Source organism: Cetorhinus maximus, chromosome 3 (genome assembly GCF_964194155.1).
Source record: "Cetorhinus maximus chromosome 3, sCetMax3.hap1.1, whole genome shotgun sequence".
In the NCBI taxonomy this organism is placed as follows: domain Eukaryota; kingdom Metazoa; phylum Chordata; class Chondrichthyes; order Lamniformes; family Cetorhinidae; genus Cetorhinus; species Cetorhinus maximus.
Genome location: NC_135881.1, coordinates 204,163,699 through 204,185,902, shown reverse-complemented (window position 1 = coordinate 204,185,902; position 22,204 = coordinate 204,163,699). Strand labels below are relative to the sequence as shown.

General features: G+C 45.0%; 1 protein-coding gene across 1 annotated transcript in view; it reads right to left on the bottom strand.

Annotated features, from left to right (window-relative positions):
* The window catches only part of drosha (drosha ribonuclease III), a 155,364-nt gene that overhangs the window by 35,167 nt on the left and 97,993 nt on the right, over window positions 1-22,204 (bottom strand). Inside the window, exons 23-26 of the mRNA XM_078539651.1 lie at window positions 21,551-21,621; window positions 18,007-18,051; window positions 9,407-9,564; window positions 1,135-1,240 (exon numbers count right to left, since the gene is read on the bottom strand). Of these exons, the coding sequence (XP_078395777.1) occupies window positions 1,135-1,240; window positions 9,407-9,564; window positions 18,007-18,051; window positions 21,551-21,621 (380 nt within the window). The remainder of the gene's footprint in view (window positions 1-1,134; window positions 1,241-9,406; window positions 9,565-18,006; window positions 18,052-21,550; window positions 21,622-22,204) is intronic.

Sequence of the window (22,204 nt, the reverse complement as noted above, 5' to 3'; positions counted from 1 at the left end):
ACCCCTATTTTCCCTTGAGAAGGTGGTGGTGAGCTGCCTTCTTGAACCGCTGCAGTCCCAAGTGGTGTAAATGATAACTTTCCAAGCACAATACATCATTCTGGGTACCTGAGGGGAACAAATTTTGCAGGGCTATGTAGGGAAATGGGACTGACTGGATTGCTCTACAGGGAGCTAGCATAAGCCCGATGGGCTGAATGGGCTCCTTCGGTGCCGTGATGACTCTATGTAAGATTTTCTTAAAAATGAAATAAACAGAAAATTCTGGAAATACTCAGCAGGACAGGCAGCATCTGTGGAGAGGGTGAGACACAGTTCCACTCGTCCCGTGAAAGGGTAGGCATAGCGTAAGTTCTCACAGCAACACCTTTTATTTAGAGAAAATGAATGGAGCTAAAGGAGCTCTTGTTCAATGTGAGAACAAGTTCAGCCAGGCAGAGGAGTCTGGGGTCTTGGAGTATCTCCAGGATTCTCTATTCTTATTTCAGATTTCCAGCACCAGCAGTACTTTGGTTCTTGTAAAATATGGCTCTTATTAGGGACTCGGTGGTACTGTGATTACTGGATTAGTGATTCAGAGGCCAAGGCTAATGCCCTGGGGACATGGGTTCAAATCCCATCACAGTAATTAATTAATAAATCTGAAATTGAAAGGTAGTCTCAGTAACGTTGATCATGAAACTAACATTGATGGTCATAAAAACCCATCTGGTTCACTAATGTCCTTTAGGGGAGGAAATTTGCCATCCTTACCTGGTCTGGCCTACATGTGACTCCAGACCCACAGCAATGTGGTTGATTCTTAACTGCCCTTGGAAATGGCCTAGCAAGACACTCAGTTGTCCCAAACCGTTACAGAAAAGTTGATGGACTGTAGCAGTTCAAGAAGGCAGCTTACCGCTCTATTAAGGGCAGTTAGGGAGTGGGCAACATATGCTGACCTTGCCAGCAATGCCAACGCCCCATGAACAAATACAGAAAAAAACATTACTGAAGAATACTTACAAATCATTTCAATGCGATATCATCTCTAATTAATAAAAATTAAGTCTATTTTCGTGAGCCTATTAAAAAAATGTCCTTGCTCAGCTCTTAAATATTTATTTAACAGGCAATGAGCTGCGCGTGTCTCACCGTTAAATGGCCTTCGTGATGGTCAGGGAAGTGTATGAATAAATACTCAGTGGCTACCAGCTGCATTATAGAATCACCAAGAAATTCCATCCTTTGATTGTGACCCCTGCAAAAGAGATCAATTTTGTTAAAAAAATCAATGTGTGCCAAGCAAACGACAAATTAAATTGAAAAGCACTCATATTATGTTGGGTCCGTGTAATTACAAGAGAACCAAGCTCTTCACAGCCAAGATCAAAACTGCTTGTTGGGCAAAACCTTCACAACTATTGGAAGGCTGTTCTCGACATCCTCGATTATACCAGTACATGGAGCACAGCTTTGTACTGTACGGCCTTGTTCTGTAAAGAACCAATTTAACCTAACACTCCTCGCAAGTGGAGAGAACAGGCAAGTGCAGAGATTAATGTTACGACCTCAGTAGAGACCAGGAACGTTTTTTATTTTATTTTTTTCAGACTCCGAAAACCCAGTGCCGGAAGGTTCATGGTTTAAACAAAAGAACTTTACCACACAAATATAATTAGTCAGTTACGTTAAAGATGATAAAAATAAAACAAACACAATTCCTTATACCTCAAATCAAATGTATTGTCCCCACTTTCCTTATACACCCATCAGATTCTGCAAAGAACTACATATATTAATACACGGGACCCTGTTCTTTGCAGGCAGAAAGAACATGTACACACATTGCGCCTGTTTCAGCTGAACAAGTGACCACCATTTGCTGACTCATTCCTCAGGGCAATGCCTTGGCCAATCAGGGTGAAGCTGCCAGGTTTAAATTTCAAACAATGCTCGGCAGTTAGCTGTCTGTCACCATCACTGGTGCGCTCTCCATGGCAACGCCTCTACCAATCAGAGTCCACTTGCCAGCCAACCAGCACTATCTTCTTATACAGTATAAATTGTTGTTTTCCCCCTTATATTGGTATTCTTGACACTGATCCTGATCAGTGCAAGACAAAAAGCTTCGACATGTCTCTTTTTCAGCAATCTGATCTAAGGTATGGCTCAATATTGGTTCTTCTGTCGTGTAAGACATATGCATGAGAGCATCAATTCAATAATACAAAACACAGGCCACAAACAAAAGAAACTGAACGCACAAATTCCAGTGCAGAACCTTTCAACACAACTTGTACTTGTCGGGTAAGGCCATGTAAGACTATGATAGGGTCCCTGTTCGGGGCCAGAATAGATGTTACCAGTGTTTCACATCCCACACTACAAGCTACTTTTGGGTTTTGAAAGGTAAAGACACTGCCAGTTTTCCATTGGAGATCTACCTCGTTCCCTTGGTCACCGTGAACCTGCTTTTCAACCCCAAAAAGTCTCACCCCCACCACCCGCCCTCTTCTTTCAAAAGCAACTTTCAGACTCACCCCAACCGCCCCCCCAATCTTTCCACCATCGAGTGGGTTGACGGACCATTTCGCTGCACACATGTTGGACAAAACTAGTCTGCACTGTCTGGTGTGAGGTGTGCTTTTCGGGAAAACCAGATACCTTTCTCTAATGAGGCAGCTGCAACCTGTCACCTTGGCTGAGACCTAGAGAAAGTTACTGACGCTGGATGTGAGCCAAAGCTAGCAATCTAACTCAAGCTCTTCAAACAAGTAGATGGGCTCTTTTTTTTTCAATTCAGCATTTTCAATCCATCAAATCGTAATTCCCACAGAAACTTCCAGTAATGTGCTCAGTACAATACCTAACCTTTGCCACGTACAGAGATCAGCCACTTTCGGAATTCATTTTGATACTATTAAGGCTCGTTGACAGCAGAATAAACAAACATCTGTGTTATGTGCAGGAGCTCAGAATGATTTATTCCCATTTCAATAGAATTACTAAAATATGGAAAATATACTTTCTGATGGATCCAAACCACGAACTAAATCGATTTTTTTTTTTCCCCCAAATAAATATGCATAGAGCAGCTCTTGCATTTAGTTACTGCTTGATGCTTCTGGACTGAGGGTTACTGACAAGGCTGCAGTGGCCAAGGTCTGAATGCACAGTTCAAATCATAGCTGAGGGACGGGAGGGCCAACGAAGGGAAAGAATTTTCTTCTGCATCTGCTTAGTAAACGGTCACAAAATCTACAATTGCCACGGGTGTAGCAGACTGAAATCTGCTCGCAAAGGTTGCATTTTTGGGATTTTTTTTCTTTAAACAATAAATGCATCCCAGCTTTCCAAGGCTGGGGACCTTCATTCAGCCACTCCTTCCCCTGTGATGAAAATGGCTGAGCTTCCTTTCTTGATAAGCTTTAAGTTGCCCATGTTTCACAGCTGTACAGCAAGGCACGGAGGACACAGGCCTCATTAACCAGCGCCATGATCCTAAGAGTCAGTTTGATGTTTCGCCATGAACGGTGCAAGAGTTGGCCAAAGGTGATTGCTTCCCCCAATATTGTGTGGGCCTCCCCCTTGCTGAGGAGGTCGCCTCTTTATCTTGCAGGGCAGTTTGGACACGGGCAACTTTCCCCAAACAGCACCGGGGGACGAGAGCTGATGGTGAAACCCAGACACGACTGAAACATGGCTGTGCCTGGGTCAGGATCGGCCAATGCAATACTCTGGCCCAGAAATTCAATGACAGGTGTCAAACTCACCGTGTAAAAATAGAAGGATTTGCTCACGTCACCTCTAGTTCTTACACCAATCACCGAAATCTGTCTCCTCTGGTTACCGACCCTTCTGCCAAGCCAGACAGCTTCTCCTTATTTATTCTGTCCAAACCATTCATGATTTTGAACCCTTCTAGCAAATCTCATTTTAATCTGCTCTGCCTGAAGATGAACAATCCCAGCTTCTCCAATCTCTCTACGTTAACTGAAGTCCCTTAACGCTGGCACCTTTTTGGTAAATCTCCTCTACACAATGTTTAAATCACTGTTCACACATTGAGGGAAGGATGAATCTGAAGCCAGTCTTCTCCTTGATCCAGGTTTATTCACAAGATGACAAAGTAAAGGCACAGGCTCACTTGTTCCTCCCTTACACCCAGTGGGCAGAATTATTTTGCTCGGCACGTGGGCGGGCGTGTGTCCGACACGCCCGAGCGTCAAACAATGTGCGATGACCTTGGCGAGCGTCCCCACGTCATCGCGCACTCGTGCGATATTTCGGTCAGCAGGTTGCACACGGGAGAGTTGACAGCGCACCCGCTGACAATTAAGAGGCCTATTAAGTTCATTAATGTGTTAATTAACCTGGATTTTTTGCTGTCCAAGCAAACGTTACGATTTGGCGGGCGGGTTAATCGGCCATTGGGTTTTTGAGGAAACCTCATCCCGCCCTTGGGTGAGGTTTCCAATATTAAATTTTTAAAAAATTAATAAAAACGTGTGGGCAGAATTTTTACAATCTATATGTTTAGGTGAGTGAGTCCGATGTGTGGACATGTTTCTCTACATTTTAAAATCTTTATTTGATAATTTAAAATTCTTCAGCTCCCTGAGGCAGCTCTCCACCTTCAGGAAGCTCTCACTGCTCCCCCCCACTGCGCCCCACACTGACATCAGCGCTCGCCCTCCTCCTCCCGCCCCCACTCCGGCAACACTCAGTCTTTCAGCGCGTCTTTCACTGTTAACCAGCCAGCCAGTGTGAAATCGCGGTCGGGGGGTGATCGTGGGTGGTGGGCCGTTTCCTGACCGCACCCAGGCCCTCCTGCTGCACCCGCTGACCTCAAAATTCTGCCCCCTGTGAACTGGTTTTTTACACACTTGCCAAAATTCCCTAATCTTTACCCAATTGGTGTCAGCCGCTCTCAATTACAAACTTAAAGCATGCGCTCCACTGCAGCATGATTAACACCGAGGCCTCGCACTTCACTGCACCATGCGCTTCACTGCACCATGCGCTCCACCGCACCATGCGCTCCACTGCACCATGCGCTCCACCGCACCATGCGCTCCACCACACCATGCGCTCCACCGCACCATGCGCTTCACCGCACCATGCGCTCCACCGCACCATGCGCTCCACCGCACCATGCGCTCCACCGCACCATGCGCTCCACCGCACCATGCGCTCCACTGCAACATGATTAACACCCAGGCCTTCACCTCCTTTCTAAAGTGCGGAGCCCAGAACTGGACGCAATACTCCAGCTGAAGCCTAACTTAATGAAGAGTTGGGCGTGTGCAAAGAATAAAGTTGTTGAACAGGAGAATGACATTTAAACAGTCCCCTTGTTTCTTTTTCCTCACTAGGTGATAACAGTACAGAACGCACTCATTCATCCATCCATATTTCTGTTTTCTGTGGGGGGGATTTTTTTTAAAACAAGGGAAACGAATAGCGATTAAGATTTTCAAGGCTGTTTCCTATGACAGCAACCCAAGGGCTGTAAACACTCCTTGTGGGTGGATCAGTGATTCACACGCACTTCACTCAGTTTTGCACACGGTATTCGCTGCTCACAATGCCGCCTGCTCCGGATTGGGAAATTCGAACCTCGGTTGGAAGACCATTTCGTGGAACATCTCCGTTCAGTCCACAAGCACAACCCCGAGCTTCCAGGCACCTGTCATTTAAATTCTCCACCTCACTTCCACTGTGACCTCAGGGTCCTCAGTCCTACACTGTTCTGATGAAGCTCAATCGGAGTTCGAGGAACAGCACCCAATTTTTTCGATTTGGCACTTACACAGCCTTCTGGACTCAACATTGAGCTCAACAATTTCAGGTCATGTCCACTGCTTGCATTTTTTTTGGACAGCAACTATTGGTAATGGTCTTGATTTTGCCATTTTCAAGCCCTCGAGACCTATTTTAGGTTCTTCACCGGTCCCTTACCGTCTCCTTTTGTCTTGCACCATCATCCCTTTTAATTTAATTTAATCTATCCTGCCCTCCACCCTGTCATAGACTTTCGCTTTTGTTTTCTCCCACCTCCCCCTTTCCCGGTCTCTGTATTTGCTTAAAACCTGTTACATTTCAAACTTTTCCCAGTGCTGATGGAAGAGTATTGACCTGAAACATTAACTCTGCTTCTCTCTCCGTGGATGCTACTGATACCGACTGAGTATTTCCAGCAATTTCTTGTCTTTTCTTACAGTAACCTAGGGCTAATAACCTACATGGGATCAGAGAGAACAGACCTAGGGCTTGTGACATTTATGTTAAACATGGGATCTCTCTACAGGCCTAGGCCTTGTAACCTCACACACACCCACTCCTTCATGCACAAGAAGTGTCCATCCAATATCTGGAGTGGCCTCCGTCTACAGGAACTGGATTACTCTAGGAGGTGAACAGGGTCAGCTGACTAAAACTCTAAATGCTGAATATTTCCCAATCCATCTCTAGACCGATCGTGCTCTCATCCAGGTGAACAATGAGACAATGGAGAACATCCACGGAAAGAACGACTGAGTTAATTTGAGTCGATGTCACAGAATGTCACAGCACAGGAGGCCATTCGGTCCATCATGCCCATGCTGGCTCTGTGGTCGGGCTATCCAATTTGTCCCACTCCCCTGTTCTTTCCCCAGCTCTGCAAAACTTTTGTTTTTTCTTTTTAAAATCGGTGATTTCCGATAAGAGCAACATTGGTTCAGTTGCTGTGTCACATCAAGCAATACTGTTTGTTGCCAACATCCAGGTTTCTCAGGCGGAGTATGAAGATGTAAAAGGTATTTGTTTGGAAGTTGAATGCATTGTGAAATCAATAAGGCCATTCTAATTTAACATATGAACGTACGAGTTAGGAGCAGGATTAGGCCACTCGGCCCTTCAAGCCTGCTCCGCCATTCAATAAGATCATGGCTGATCTGACTGTAACCTCCCACCTACCCCCAATAACCCTTCACCCCCTTGTTTATCAAGAATCTATCCGCCTCTGCCTTGAAAATATTCAAAGACTTTCCTTCCGCTGCCTTTTGAAGAAGAGAGTTCCCAAGATTCACGACCCTCTGACAGAAAAAGTTTCTTCTCATCTTTGTCTTAAATGGGTGACCCTGTATTTTTAAACAGTGACCCCCACTAGATTCTCCCACAACAGGAAACATGCTCTCCACATTCAGCCTGTCAAGACCCCTCACGATCTTATAAGTTTCAATCAAGTCACCTCCTACTCTTCTAAACTCCAGCGGATACAAGCCTAACCTGTCCAACCTTTCCTCATAAGACAACACACCCATTCCCGGTATTACTTTAGTAAACCTCCTCTGAACTGCTTCTAATGCATTTACATCCTTCCTTAAATAAGACGACCAATACTGTACACAGTACTCCAGATGTGGTCTCACCACAGTCCTGTACAACTGAAACATAACCGCTCTACTTTTATATTCAATTCCTCTCACAATAAATGATAACGTTCTATTAGCTTTCCTAATTAATTACTGTGCCTGCAACCTAGCTTTTTGTGATTCATGCACTAGGACGCCCAGGTCCCTCTGCATCTCAGAGCTCTGCAATCTCTCATCATTCAGATAATATGCTTTTTTTTTACATTCTTCCAGCCAAAATGGACAATTTCACATTTTCCCAAATTATATTCCATTTACCAGATCTTTGCCCACTCGCTTAACCTATCTATGTCCCCTTATAGCCTCCTTACATCCTCTTCACAACTTACTTCCCTATCTATCTTTGTATCATCAGCAAATTTAGCAACCATACCTTCTGTCCCTTCATCCAAGTCATTCATATAAAATGTAAAAAGTTGAGGCCCCAGCACTGATCCCTGTGGTACACCACTCGTTACATCCTGCCAACCTGAAAAAGACCCATTTATGGCTACCCTCTGTTTCCTATTAGCTAGCCAATCTTCTATCCATGCCAATATGTTACCCCCTATACCATGAACTTTTATTTTCCATAATAATCTTTGACGTGGCACCTTATCAAATACCTTCTGGAAATTTAAGTGCAGTACATCCACTGGTTCCCCTTTATCCACAGCACGTGTTACTACTTCAAAGATCTCCAATAAACTGGTTAAACTTGATTTCCCTTTCACAAAACCATGTTGACTCTGCCTGATTACCTTGAATCTTTCCAAGTGCTCTGCTATAAAGTCTTTAATAATAGCTTCCAACATTTTCCCTATGACAGTTGTTAAGCTAACTGGCCTGTAGTTTCCTGCTTTCTGTCTCCTTCCCTTTTTGAATGAAGGAGTTACATTTGCTACTTTCCAATCTAATGGCACCTTTCCCAAATCCAGGGAATTTTGGAAAACTAAAACTGACCTACCGACTATTTCACTAGCCACTTCTTTCAAGGCCCTAGGATGAAGTCCATCAGGACCCGGGGACTTGTCAGCCCTCAGCTCCAACAATTTGCTAAGTTCCACTTCCTTGGGGATAGTCATTTTTCTGAATTTCTCCCTCCCTTCCATTTCCTGACTTACAGCTATTTCTGGGAAGTTACTTGTATCCTCTATAGTGAGGACCAATGCAAAATACCTGCTCAGTTCAGCTGCCATCTCTTTATTTTCCAATATTAATTCCCCAGACTCACTTTCTATGGGACCAACGCTCACTTTGTTAACTCTTTTATTATTTAAGTACCTAGAGAAACTCTTACTATCCGCCTTTATATTTCTAGCTCGCTTTCTCTGGTCCTCTAATGTTTCTCTCCTTAGTAATCTTTTTGTCATTCTTTACTGTTCTTTATAGTCTGACTAATCTTCTGGCCTGTCACCCACCTTTGCATAATTATACACTTTTTCTTTAAGTTTGATACTGTCTTTAACTTTTTTAGTTAACCACGGATGGTGGGTCCTCCCCTTGGAATTTTAACCTATTCTTCCTGCTCTTGCAGAGAGACCCGTGAATAGACAGTGAGAGAAGGAAAATAAGATGTAATCTATTTAGGATTAGGGCAAATTAACTGGTGTAGCTTTTTCTGAATGAGGAGTCAGGGACCAGACAAGTCATTGCTTCTTTATAGCATCAGAACTGCGTGCGCGTGTGTATGCACGTCTGCGTCTGTGTGTGCAACTATGCCTGTCTATGCATCTATGTGCGCATGTCTGTGCATTCGTGGGTGTGTGGGTGGGTGGGTGGGTGGGTGCGTGCGTAAGTTTCCAGAACCAGGCAAGTGTATGAAGGGTGTTTAAATGAAGAACAGGAATGCTGAGGGTTAATTTTTGGCAGTAAGCTGAGTCTCGACCAATCTCACTGGAAAGTACTTTGTTCACACTCAAAACAAAAACACATGATTAAAATAAAGAAGCATAAACTGAACTAAGGGACATTACTAAAAATACACGTAGCTAATGTGGAGACTGAACAGAATTCACTCAACTCACAGAGTTAGATGATTAAATCCAACAGTTCGCAAAGTGAAGGCTCGAGCCAGGAGACGTATGTGAATAAAATTCACTCCAATTGTTTCTTCAAAATCAGTCAGTTTCTTTAGGACAGGAGAGGTGGCAATGAGAGGCCGGTCTGTATTCGATTCCTGTAGCTGATACAAAAGGCAAAAATGTAGCTTTTTACTTGTCTCATAATCACACAGAACGGATTTGGTTCGCCAAATATTTATAACAGGTTCACATCCCACCTGAAAGGCAGCACCCCTGACAGTGCAGCACTCCCTCAGTGCTGCCCCGAGTATCAGTCTTGACTTTTGTGCTCAAGCCCTGGAGGGGACTCGAAACTGGAATTCTGTGATTTAGAGGCAAGAGTGCTACAAACTGAGTGATAGCTGACATGAACAGCCAGACCTTACTGCACTACATGCTTCACTTATTTTCAACCCCATTGTCGCATATTGAACATGGCCTCCTACCTGAAAAAGTGGGGTGCTCCAACATCCCCCACCTTTCGGAGGACCCTACCCAAGATGGCAGTGGCTGGGGCACTAGGCTCTCTCAGGGCACAAAATGGCCCATTTAAAACAGACAGGGATAGTTAAAATTGGCTCCAAAATCTCCACACACTTTAATATTTCCTCAGGTTAAGTTCACCAGAAGATCCAGAATGTGGACAGGTTTTCATTGTAAATTATATATCAATTGTGGTTAACCATATGCAGGTAGAGGGCATTGACTGGGTTGTTACTCGAGCACATATAAAGGGAAATTATTGATACTGTGAGGTGGTTGGGTTAGGAGGTATGTACTTATAACATTTCACTCTGAAGAAATTTAGACTTGAGTGAAGATTGGCACCAGTTTCATTCTTCACAAGCTGGCTATAAGCGGTACAACATTCCTGATGTTGCACAATGTCCAGCACCATTCACAACCACCCATATTGAAGCAGTCTTTGTTTTTATGCAGCGAGACCTGGACAACGTTCAGGCCAGGGCTGATAAGTTGCAAGTAACATTCAGGCTGAACAAGCACAAGGCAATTACAATCTCCAAAAAGAGAGAATCTAACCATCTCCTCTTGACATTCAATGGCATTACCATCAGCGAATCCCCCACTATCAACATCCTGGGGGTTGTCATTGACCAGAAATTGAAGTAAACTGGTTTAGCTGTATAAATACTGTGGCTACAAGAGCAGGTCAGAGGCTGGGAATTCTGCGGAGAGAACTCACCTCCTGACTCCCCAAAGCCTGTCCACCATCTACAAGGCACAAGTCAAGAGTGTGATGGAATACTCCCCACTTGCCTGGATGAGTGCAGCTCCCACAACACACAAGAAACTCAACAACATCCAGGAACAAAGCAGCCTCGCTTGATTGGCACCCCATCCACCACCTTCAACATCCACTCGCTCCACCACCAACGCACAGTGGCAGCAGTGTGTACCATCTACAAGATGCACTGCAGGAATTCACCGAGGCTCCTTTGATAGCACCTTCCTAACCCACAATCACTACTACCTAGAAGGACAAGGGCAGCAGACACATGGGAACACCACCACCTGGAACTTCCCCTCCAAGCCACTCACCATCCTGACTTGGAAATATATCACCATTCCTTCACTGTCGCTGGGTCAAAATCGTGGACTCCCTCCCTAACGGCGCTGTGGGTGTACCTACACCACAGGGACTGCAGCGGTTCAAGAAGGCAGCTCACCACCACCTTCTCAAAGGCAATTAGAGATGGGCAATAAATGCTGGCCCAGCCAGCGACGCTCACATCCCAGGAATGAATAAAAGATGTGCATAAGGCAACATGCACGCTGTTTCATTCACAGCGGTTGATACACTGGAAAGTTGTTCACATTCCAGGGAAGCAACAGATGCGTTTTCTGGACCAGCGTCAACTTTCATCAATCACCCTGTGACACGCCAAAAATGAGTTGGTTATTATCCACAGACTAGCTATTTTTCCAAATCTTCAAAGCCTTGGTTGTTCAAAATAGTCTTCGAAGAAAAGCAGCAGCAGTCCACACACACACACAATTAAAACAAGACAATGCACTGAGGTTATGCTTTGCACGTTCATTACTGTTCAGGAACCTCTATCTGTTTGATTGAAGCCTCAACCCTCTCTAAATGGACAACATAAATCAAACGCTCCACAGAACCGCGGCCGCTGTCCCCACTGAGAGCGGCATGTTAATTTGGCTATTTACAAAGTAATGAGTCTTAAACACTGCTCTGAAGATCACTGCAGCACATTAGGGTGAAGTTCATTACAGTGTCTCTCTGATGGGGACATGAGAGGGACAGCACTGTGAAAGGAAACTGAATTTCCAATTGCTCCTTGCCTTGGGGAAAACACAGCGACTGGCGAGACCGTTTCGTAAGCTGAGGAGAGAGAAATGAACAGCACATCAGCCAGCATGTAAACATTTCCCCAAATGGCAGAATTTAATCGGACAGCGACAGCATGTCTCGGTAATCATTCAGAACTGTATGATTATGTTCTGAGTTTGGAATGAGGTGCAGAGGTACTTGAAGTAGAAATTCAAAATGCAATATATATGCAAAGCTTATTCAGTAATAAAAATCAGCATAAGTATCTTTGCAAATTATTTATCATCTCCAGGACACGGGGAGATAGAGCCACTGTCCAGGCAATGATTCTCATCAACATGACAAACAGTAGAGTACAAGGACATGAAAATATAGGTTGCTACTTTTGAAGCAGGATTTGAGTCAAGAATCTCTGCACAAGAGTACAGTAAAACTTAGTCGTTATGGTCCCTTTCAAAAATTAAACAGTTAAAAAACGAATTCCAATTAACGCTGAAACCTTTTATTACATTTTCAGTCTAATTAGAATCGATTTTTCTCTTTGTTGTTTTGTCGATAAGGCTGGATAAGTCATTCGAAGGGTTACTGTGCAGAAGAGTGTGCGCGTGTGTCTGGGAGCTGAGTTAACATCTGTGAGGGTGGTCATTAACCCGAGATGTTTCGCTGATCTTGTCTTTCCGATTCTGCATTGTCAATATGGCTCAGGCCACACTCCTCAGCTCAGAAACTCCTCCCAGATACTGCAATGGAAATTCATGCGCTAAACAAGAGATTCCAGAGGGTCAGGTGATGTGATGGGACTAAAATATAAAATGGTAAAAGTGTAGGATATTTGACATTTTTTAAAAAAAAGAAACCAGAATTGGATCTGGTACTAATACCATTTAATCTGTCGTGGCCTGACCACAGGTTTTAAGCCCAGTGTGGAACAGGTGGGCAGAACATCTACACATTCCTGCTGGGAACAGGCATGGAGTGTCCTGAAGACCAGGCCACACTGCCATGAAGTTGATGAGCTATTACATCCTTTAGTGGTCTCAGCTGAGTAGAATGGGCCTATATTCCCTGGAGTTCAGAAGAATGAGACACAAACATAATAAGACCATGAGAAATAGAGGCAGGAGTAGACCATTCAGCCCATCAGATCCTGCTCCACCATTCAAGAAGATCGTGGCTGATCTGACTGTGGCCTTAACTCCACTTTCCTACCTGTGCTCCATAACCCTCGACTCCTTTGTAGGTCAAAAATCTGTCTAACTCAGCCTTGAATATATTCAATGACCCAGCCTCCACTGCTCTCTGGGGAAGAGAATTCCACTGACTAATGACCCTCAGAGGATAAATTTCTCCTCATCGCCATCTGAAATGCAATACACCTTGTTCTGAAATGTGCCTCCTAGTTCTAGATTGTTTCAAAAGGGGAAACACCCACACAGCTGTTAATCATATTGTGATATTGTTAAGAAACACAGGTGAGGAGCAATGGTTCAATTAAGTACTTTGAGCACATATCAATAGGGGACATGCCCCTTTAAGGGGCTGTTAATTTGCTCATTAGTTGTTTTGTTAATTAGTTTATTTTAGTGGTAATTAAAGGACCATATAAAGAGGGCACAGCTAGGACACTGGGTGTGTGGGGGAAGTGTTGTAAGACTGAACAAAGGCAATAAGCTCTCTGAACAAAGGAAAGCTGTGTGTCTTGGTTTCTGCTTCACCAATCGGCTTGGATCCACTTAGCATTAGTATCCATCCTGTCAAGCCCCTCGGAATCGTATACGTTTCAATAGGATGGCCTCTCATTATTCTAAACTCCAATGAGTATTGGCACAACCTGCTCAACCTTTCCTCCTAGTGTAACCCCTTCATCCCAGAAATCAGTCCAGCGAACCTTTTCTGAACTGCCTCCAATGCAAATGTTTCCCTCTATCAGTTAGGAGACCAGAACTGTACACAATACTTTAGGTGCGGTCTCACCAATGTCCTGTACAATTGTAGCAAGGCTACCTTACTTTTATACTTCATTCCCCTTGCAACAACGGCCAACATTCCATTTGCCTTCCTAATCACTTGCTGTACCTGCATGCAGACCTTTCCTGATTCATGCACAAGGACACCCAGACCCCTCGGTACTGCAGCATTCTGCAGCCTCTCTCCATCTGAATAATATTCTGCTTTTCCATTCTTCCTGGCAAATTGGACAACCTCACATTTTCCCACACTATATTCCAACTGCCAAATTTTAGGCCACTCACTTAACCTATCTATATTCCTTTGTGTCCTCTTGTTTCCCTACCTTATCTTTGCGTCATCGGTAAACTTGGCTGCAATACAGCCTGTCCCTTCAGCCAAGTCATTAGTATAGATTGTAAATAACTGAGTCCCCAGCACCGATTCCTGTGACAATCCACTAGTTACTGTTTGCCAACCTGAAAATGACCCATTCATTTATCCCGACTCTGTCCAGGCTAATGTATCAACCTCAACAGCATGAGGTGATCTCATTGAAATATATAAAATTCTTAAAGGGCTTGACAGGGTAGATGCTCAGAGGTTGTTTCCCCCTGACTGGAGAGCCTGGAACATGGGCACATCGCCTCAGGATAAGGGATTGGGCCATTTCAGACCAAGATGGGGAGAATTTTCTTCACCCAGAGGGCTGGGAATGCCTGGAATTCTCTCCTGCAGAGAGCTGTGGATGCTTAGTTGTTGAATATTACGGGAGGCAAGAGGGGGAATAGATTTTTTGACGCTAAGAGAATCAAGGGATATGGTGATGTGGCTGGAAGGTGGAGCTAAAATAGATCAGCCACGACCTTATCGAATGGCAGAGCAGGCTCGAGGGGCCGAATGGCCCACCCCTGCTCCTGTGTCTTTAATCGACATCTTGCTGCAGTTCACCAGCTCGGGGCTGCCTATGCAAACTGAGTGCGGGAAACGGTCCCTGTGACCCAAGGGGTACAGTGGAACAGGAGGAGGCCATTCAGCCCCTCGAGCCTGCTGTGCCATTCAGTGATGGGTGGCGCTGGTTGATCTGCATCCTAACCCCATCCACACATCTGGGCTCCATGCTCCTTTATACCCTTGCCTGGCAAAAGCCTATCATTTCAGATTTGGCATTATTAATGGAGTTAGCATCCACTGTTTCTTTTTGTGGGAGAGAGTTCCACACATCCAAGACCCTTTTGTGTAAGGAATTAGTCCCCGACTTCTCTCCCGAACGGCCCAGCTCTGATTTTGAGGCTATGTGCCTTTTTCCTGGATTCCTCACCAGTGTAAAATGTTTCTCTCTATCTATCCTATCAATTCCTTGCAAAATCCTAAAAGCCTCATGTCAAATCATCCCATACCATCTAATAGGTTAGGCTGATCCTGCTGGAGTTTGTGAGGAAACTTACAGGAGGCTGGTGGGGAGCCCTGTTGATATGTCTAGAAAATCTGGCTAGCTTTTAAAGGGGGTGGGGAGAGAGGGGGAACAGCTTAAATTTATTTATCAGCAACCCCCCTCCTCCCACCACAACTAGTCCACCAACACACATCTAGAGGCCAATATATCTCATCCCACTTGACATCCCGGCCTCCAGGCCAACACAGGACCTTGACTAAGCTAGAAAAGCCTCAGCTCTTGGTGCTACAAGTTCCCTCTCCCTCGTGGTCATCTTTCGGCAAAGCCTCAGGGGCAGGGCAGGCAGGTTCAACCCCATCCGACGCTGCTCAGGAAACCTCGGAAGAGGCAGCTACACAGCGCGGTCAGGGCCCTGCTGAATTCACAGAATTGTTACAGGGCAGAAGGAGGCCATTCAGCCCATCTTCTCTGCACCGGCTCTCCAAATGAGCTTCACGACTTAGTGCCATTCTCCTGCTTTTTCCTGCACCCTCTCGCCTTGTTTCCATTCAAATGATCACCTAACGCCCTCTTGAATGCCTCGATTGAACCTGCCTCCACCACACTTCCAGGCAGCGCGTTCCAGACCCGAACCACTCGTTGTGTGAAAAACATTTTTTCTCACGTCACGTTTGCTTCCTTCGCAAATCATTTTAGACCTGTGCCCTCTCATTCTCGATCCCTTGACAAGCGGGAACGATTTCTCCCTAGCTTACTCTGTCCAGCCCCCTCATGATTTTGAACACCTCCATCGAATCTCCTCCTGGCCCTCTCCTCTCCAAGGAGAACAGACCCAAACCTCTCCAATCTATCCTCGTAACTCAAGTTTCTCATCCCTGGAGCCATTCCGGTAAACCTCTTCTGCACCACTCTCTCCGACGCACTCTCGCCATAGGACACCTGCTGGATTTAAAGCAGGCATTAGGTGAGACCCCCGTGGGTCTTTTGGGGCCATTATTTCCTTGGAAACCGTGCGGCACTGTCAGGAGTAACGTCTAGAAATGGGAGCTTTTTAAAAAAATTCTGGAGCGACAGCATATAACGATCGGTCCGTTGAGAGTTCACAGCGGTCTCCAAAAGCTGAACAGATGCAAATTAAAGAAAAATAATAATCCTTATAGGCTCGGAAGGAACAGAAAATATATTCAAAAGCCCTTTTCTTTCTCAGTCTCCCCACCTGCGCGACAGAATTATAGATTCCACTCTTAATCCTACTCGCACAAACAGTGACTACAGGGTACACTTAAAATAGGGACCTAGATTGAGTAGTGTCAGGAGTCCTTTGTTGCCAAGGATCAAAAGAAACCCCATTAGTTCAAGAGCCCCCCCCTTTTTGCTGTCACCTGCAGGAAGCCCTCCTTTGAAGTTCAAGAGGACGGTACCTTCCATTATATCAGTGGATTATCCAGCAGTGACTAGCAGTGTGTGAAAAGAATTGATTGACAATGCATTTTCTTCAACAAGAACAGAAAAGGCTGGAAATGTTCAGCAGGTGAGGCCTCATCTGAATACAGAGAGTGAAAGGGACAGAGAGAGTTACCACTTTGGCTAGATGGACCTTTCCTGACAGAGAACAGAGGCTGCTGAGTCTTCCCAGCGTTATTCCCTTTTTGTTTCAGGTTTCCAGCATCTGCGGCGTTTTGCCGATGCGGTCTCCCTGCTGCGGCACGGCCACACTTTAGTTCCAATCCGGGGCGATACCGTCAAGGAGGTCCCTCTGTTTGTGATCAGCGACCGGCCACAATCAGAGTCATCCAGAAGTGAAAAGAGCCTGGAGAAAGGCAGACTCTGCATCGGTCAAAACCAGAGCGCAAAAGAAAGAACGAGAGATTTAAGAAGCAAGAGAGGAAATGGAACAGATAAAAGTGTCGAAAAAGGGACAGAGGATAAAACCAAAGCAAATTTAATGGAAAACTGAATACAAAATAGCAGGAAATAAAACAAATTTCACAAAATATGTCAGTAATGTTCTTCTAAAACTGTGAACTAAAAATGTACGGGACACAATCACCGTACGCTGACCCCAGTGTGGACACTGCAAACCTTCACTCGACAATGACATCATAAACCCCCTCCCCAACACCGTATACCCCTCCCCCACGCTGTAAACCCCCTCCCCCACACCGTAAACCCCCTCCCCCATGCTGTAAACCCCCTCCCCACACTGTAAACCCCCTCCCCCACACCGTATACCCCTCCCCCACGCCGTAAACCCCCTCCCCCACACTGTAAACCCCTCCCTCATGCCATAAACCCCCTCCCCCATGCCGTAAACCCCCTCCCTCATGCCATAAACCCCCTCCCTCATGCCATAAACCCCCTCCCCATGCCGTAAACCCCCTCCCCCACACTGTAAACCCCTCCCTCATGCCATAAACCCCCTCCCCCATGCTGTAAACCGCCTCCCCATGCCATAAACCCCCTCCCCATGCCGTAAACCCCCTCCCCCACACTGTAAACCCCCTCCCCCACGCCGTAAACCCCCTCCCCCACACTGTAAACCCCTCCCCCACGCTGTAAACCCCCTCCCCCATGCCGTAAACCCCCTCCCCCCCACCTCTCCTGCACACTGACCCTCTGCCAGCTCTTATTCAGGGTTCAACCAATTGTTGGGTTTTAGGGAAATTCACTCTAATTTACAGAATAGCAGGCACACTACAAGTCAGGTACACACACTACACGGCAGAACTTACAGCAAACATCAATGAGTCTCAAGGGATAAAGTCAAAACATTCAGCCTAATAAGCAGCCTGAAGTAGATCAGCCATGATCGTATTGGATGGTGGAGTAGGCTCGATTGGCCATGTGGCCCACTCCGGCTCCTATTACTATTGTTAAGATTAAAGAACAATCGGAACTGGCTCTTACTTGCAAAGGATGAAGTGGATAATTAAGCCACACGTCCCGAAGATCCTGTGGGAGAGAGGCAGATGAGGTTTGTTCAGTATTCTGGAGATGTGATACAAAAAGGTTACATTACTAAATTAAAACATCACCATGCAGAGAGTTACACCATCATTTTTAACTTCGACACTCCATTGAAAATTCAATAGTGCTAGAATAAAAGGCGACACGGAATGGGAAATAGAACCTGAACCAATTAACCTACAGGACATTTATTACCAGAGAACTCAATATGCCAGTTTAAAAATTAATGTAATGGAGGAAGCAACCCAACTGTGGCTCCAGGAGAAACGCTCGCAACTTGCCCAACAAAGTTGAGAGATTCCGTCGAATTTCGCAGAATCATTTAATAGCACAGCCCAGGAGGCAGCCATTCGGCCCATCGAGTCCGTGCCTGCCCCTTCGAAGAGCGACCCAGTAGGTCACGCTTCACCCCTGCTCTTTCCACACATCCCTGCCATGTTTTCTCCTTCAAGTGTTTTCCCAATTCCCTGTTGGAAGGCTGCAATCCAATCTTAATCCGCCACCCTATCAGGTAGGCGCATTCCAAATCCTAACCACTTGTCGCATAGAATAGTTTTTCCCCCCATCTCGTCCCTGGTTCTTTTGTCAATCACCTTAAATCAGTGCCCCCTGGTTACCAAACCTTCAGCCGCTAGGAAATGTTTGTTTTTACTGACTCCATCTAAATCCTTCATGTCTTTAAACGGATCTCTCAAATCTCCTGGTAGTCTTCTCTGCTTTAAGATCAGCCCCAGCTTCTCTAGTCCCTCAGCGGAACTCTAATCCCTCATCCCTGTTACAAACCTGGTAAATCTCTCTTGTGCCCACTCCAAAGCAATTGGTCCAATTGGTATCCACTGGTGTTTACACTCCACACAAGCATCCTTTCACTCAACTTTACCTCAACTTGTCAACATATCCTTCTATTCCTTTCTCCCTCGTGTATTTATCCAGCTTCCTCTGAAACGTATCTAAGCCTCAACTACTCTCCGTGGTAGCAAGTTCCACATTCTTTGGGTAAAGAAATGCCCTCTGAATCAGGGGGCACATTTCAGAATAAGGGGGTCTCCCATTTAAGACCGAGATGAGGAGGAATTTCTTCTCTCAGAGGGTTGTTAGTCTTTGGAAATCTCTTTCCCAGAGAGCAGTGGAGGTTTGGTCATTGAATATATTTAAGGCTAAGCTAGACAAATTCTTCATTGACAAGGAGAGTCAAGACTTATGGGGAGGGAGGGGGGCATAGGGTAGGAAAGAAAGCAGTTTTTGAGGGGAGGCAATGGCGTAGTGGTGTTGTCGCTGGACTAGTCATCCAGAGACCCAGAGTAATGCTCTGGGGACCCACATTTGAATCCCAATGGCGGAATTTGAATTAAATGAAAGAAAATCTGGAATTAAAAGTCTGATGATGTCCACAAAAACATTGGATTGTTGTAAAAATCCATCTGGTTCACTAATGTCCTTTAGGGAAGGAAATCTGCCATCCTTACCAGGTCTGGCCTACAAGTCACTCCAGGCCCACAGCAATGTGGTTGACTTCTAAATGCCCTCTGAACGAGGGCAATTAGGGATGGGTAATAAATGCTGGCCTAGCCAGCGATGCCCACACCCCATGAATGAATTAAAAGAAAGAGTTAAGGCCAGAATCAGATCAGCCATGATCTTACTGAATGGCAGAGCTGGCTCAAAGGGCTGAATGGCCTTTTCTGCTCCTAATATACTAGGTTCTTCCCCTGCCAGTCATTTTCATCTGTCCGGATGATAAATAAAAAGGGAGATTGTTTTGCCTCATCTGGAACCTGACTTTACTGGGGAGCTCAGCAAGTGAATATTCTGTATCATGGAGGGACCACAATGTAAATTTGACTCTCTGTTGAGCAAGAAAACCGTGAAGTAAAATGTTTGAACAATAGGTTCCATCACAATTAACAGATCTTGAAGGGTTTTGATGGAGTTCATGTGGAGAAACTGATTTGAGTGACAGAAACATTGGTAACAGAGGAGTCGGATTTACGGTAATTGGCAGAAGAACCGGTAGCGACATGAAGAAAATGACGAAGTGAGTTGTTGTGACCTGGAACGCACTGTCTGTCTGAAAGGGCGATAGAAGCAAGAACAACTTCCGAAAGAGAATTGGAGGGGAAGATTTTGCAGGGCTCTGGAGGAAAACAGGGGGAGTTGGGACTAATTGGATAGCTCTTTCAAAGAGCCTGCATAGGAGCGTTGGGCCGAATGGCCTCCTGTGCTGCATCATTCCATGAACTGGCACCACAGTGGGAGGAATAAATAGAAAGAAAGATGCAAAGATTAAGGAAAGTACAGAGTTGCAGCACAACCTCTTAAAACAGCCACGCATTGGACAAATTTTAATAAACCAAGGTATGTGGGAGACATTGCATGAACAAAGAAAACTAACTGACTTGCCAATTTTTTTATATCTCCAATAAACATGATGTATTATTGCATTCTTCAGAAAAGTTTCAAAATGCTTTATCACTAATGATAAACAATGAACAAGGACGTCTAACATCTACTCTTCCAATGTCTCATTCAGTTGCTCTAACATCTTTTCATCCATTACACAAAGAGCGTTGATTAAATGTAAAATTACACAGTAAGAACTCTTGATTAATGAACAGAATTAAAGATGACAAGCTCAGTCTACGCAACAGGGTCATGGCAACTCACCAAGGCTCCTTTGACAGCACCTTCTAAATCCATGGCCTCTACCGCCTAGAAGGGCCAGGGGAGCAGGCACATGGGAACACCACCACCTGCAAAGTTCCCCTCCAAGCCACACGCCATCCTGACTCGGAAGGATATCACCATTCCTTCACTGTCGCTGGATCGCAATCCTAGAACTTCCGCTCTAACAGCACAGTGGGGGTACCTACACCACATGGACACCAGCGGTTCAAGGTGGTGACTCACCACTACCTTCTCAAGGGCAATTAGGGATGGATAAAAATGCTGGCCCAGCCACTGACCCCTGCATCACACGAGCAAATGAATAAAGAAAAGGACAGAGTTAAACAGAGGGAACAGTCTGCAGATTTCAGCTGACTTCTGCCTTAGCCTTTTCCACAATCAGTGTAATCCACAGAACACCTCCGCCAACTCGAACACTGGATCGTTCTTTAACCTCATGCTCATGTAGGGGACTAAAAGAGGAGACCCACTGCAGCATCCCAGTCAGGGAAGTAATCATTAACTAAAAAGACTTTACTGCTTTAAAACACAACTTAAATGCACTTGTTAGTTCAGACAGTTGTGAAATGCCAAACTATAAGAGAAGGTAATTGGAAGAAACACTTCACCATGAACAGGAATGAACTCTCTAGGAAATAATCGTTAATTCCCCCTTGGAAAAGAAAAAAGCCCAAAGAAAAAGGGGGGAAAAAAACTATACCAATTAAATTGTATGCAAAAAAAAACCAACTTAATTCCAGGAAATTAGATAACAAAAGATAAGTGAGCATTGTGTGGATAAGGACATTGCGTATGTTACCGAGCCATTGAACAGGAGTCGACCAAACAAGTGCTTGCCTTCTTCGAGACCCCCCTCCAGGTAGACTGCACCTGCAAAGCAAGTACACATTTCAAAAGATTAAAAAGGACGCCCAAAAACTGCCAATCCCAAAGGGCAGACGATCACACCGCTTACAAACTGATTAAATACGACCAAACTGCTATAAGGCTGTAAATAATTAATGTGCTTAAAAGGGCAAGAGGTACAGTAACACAAATCAATCTTTTGCTTTGAGAAATTCATAATTTAATTTATTTACATTTTGAAAGGACAGGCAGCATAAGCTGCATTCTGCTGCACAAGGGGTCTGCCCAAGGAGGTAACTATTCCATGCTGTTTATTCGCTTGCCAAAAACGGTTTCCTGATATTTAGCTCAGTCTGCGTTTGCCAGCTAAGCTGACAGTCCGCACTGTCTGGTAATTGCGTAGTTATTTAAGTTATTTTTAACTCAAAATGGTGGAGGGAAAACTGAGGAGTGGTTTCAGAAACCATCTCCTGCCAAAGTCATCAACTTACGGTCAGGGAGCTGGTGCTAAAAAGCAAAGGGTTCAAGGAGAAATACAATTTCAAGGTCCCAACTCATGACATATTTATCCAGCCAACCTTCTGATTTTGGCAGGTCTTAACATCAA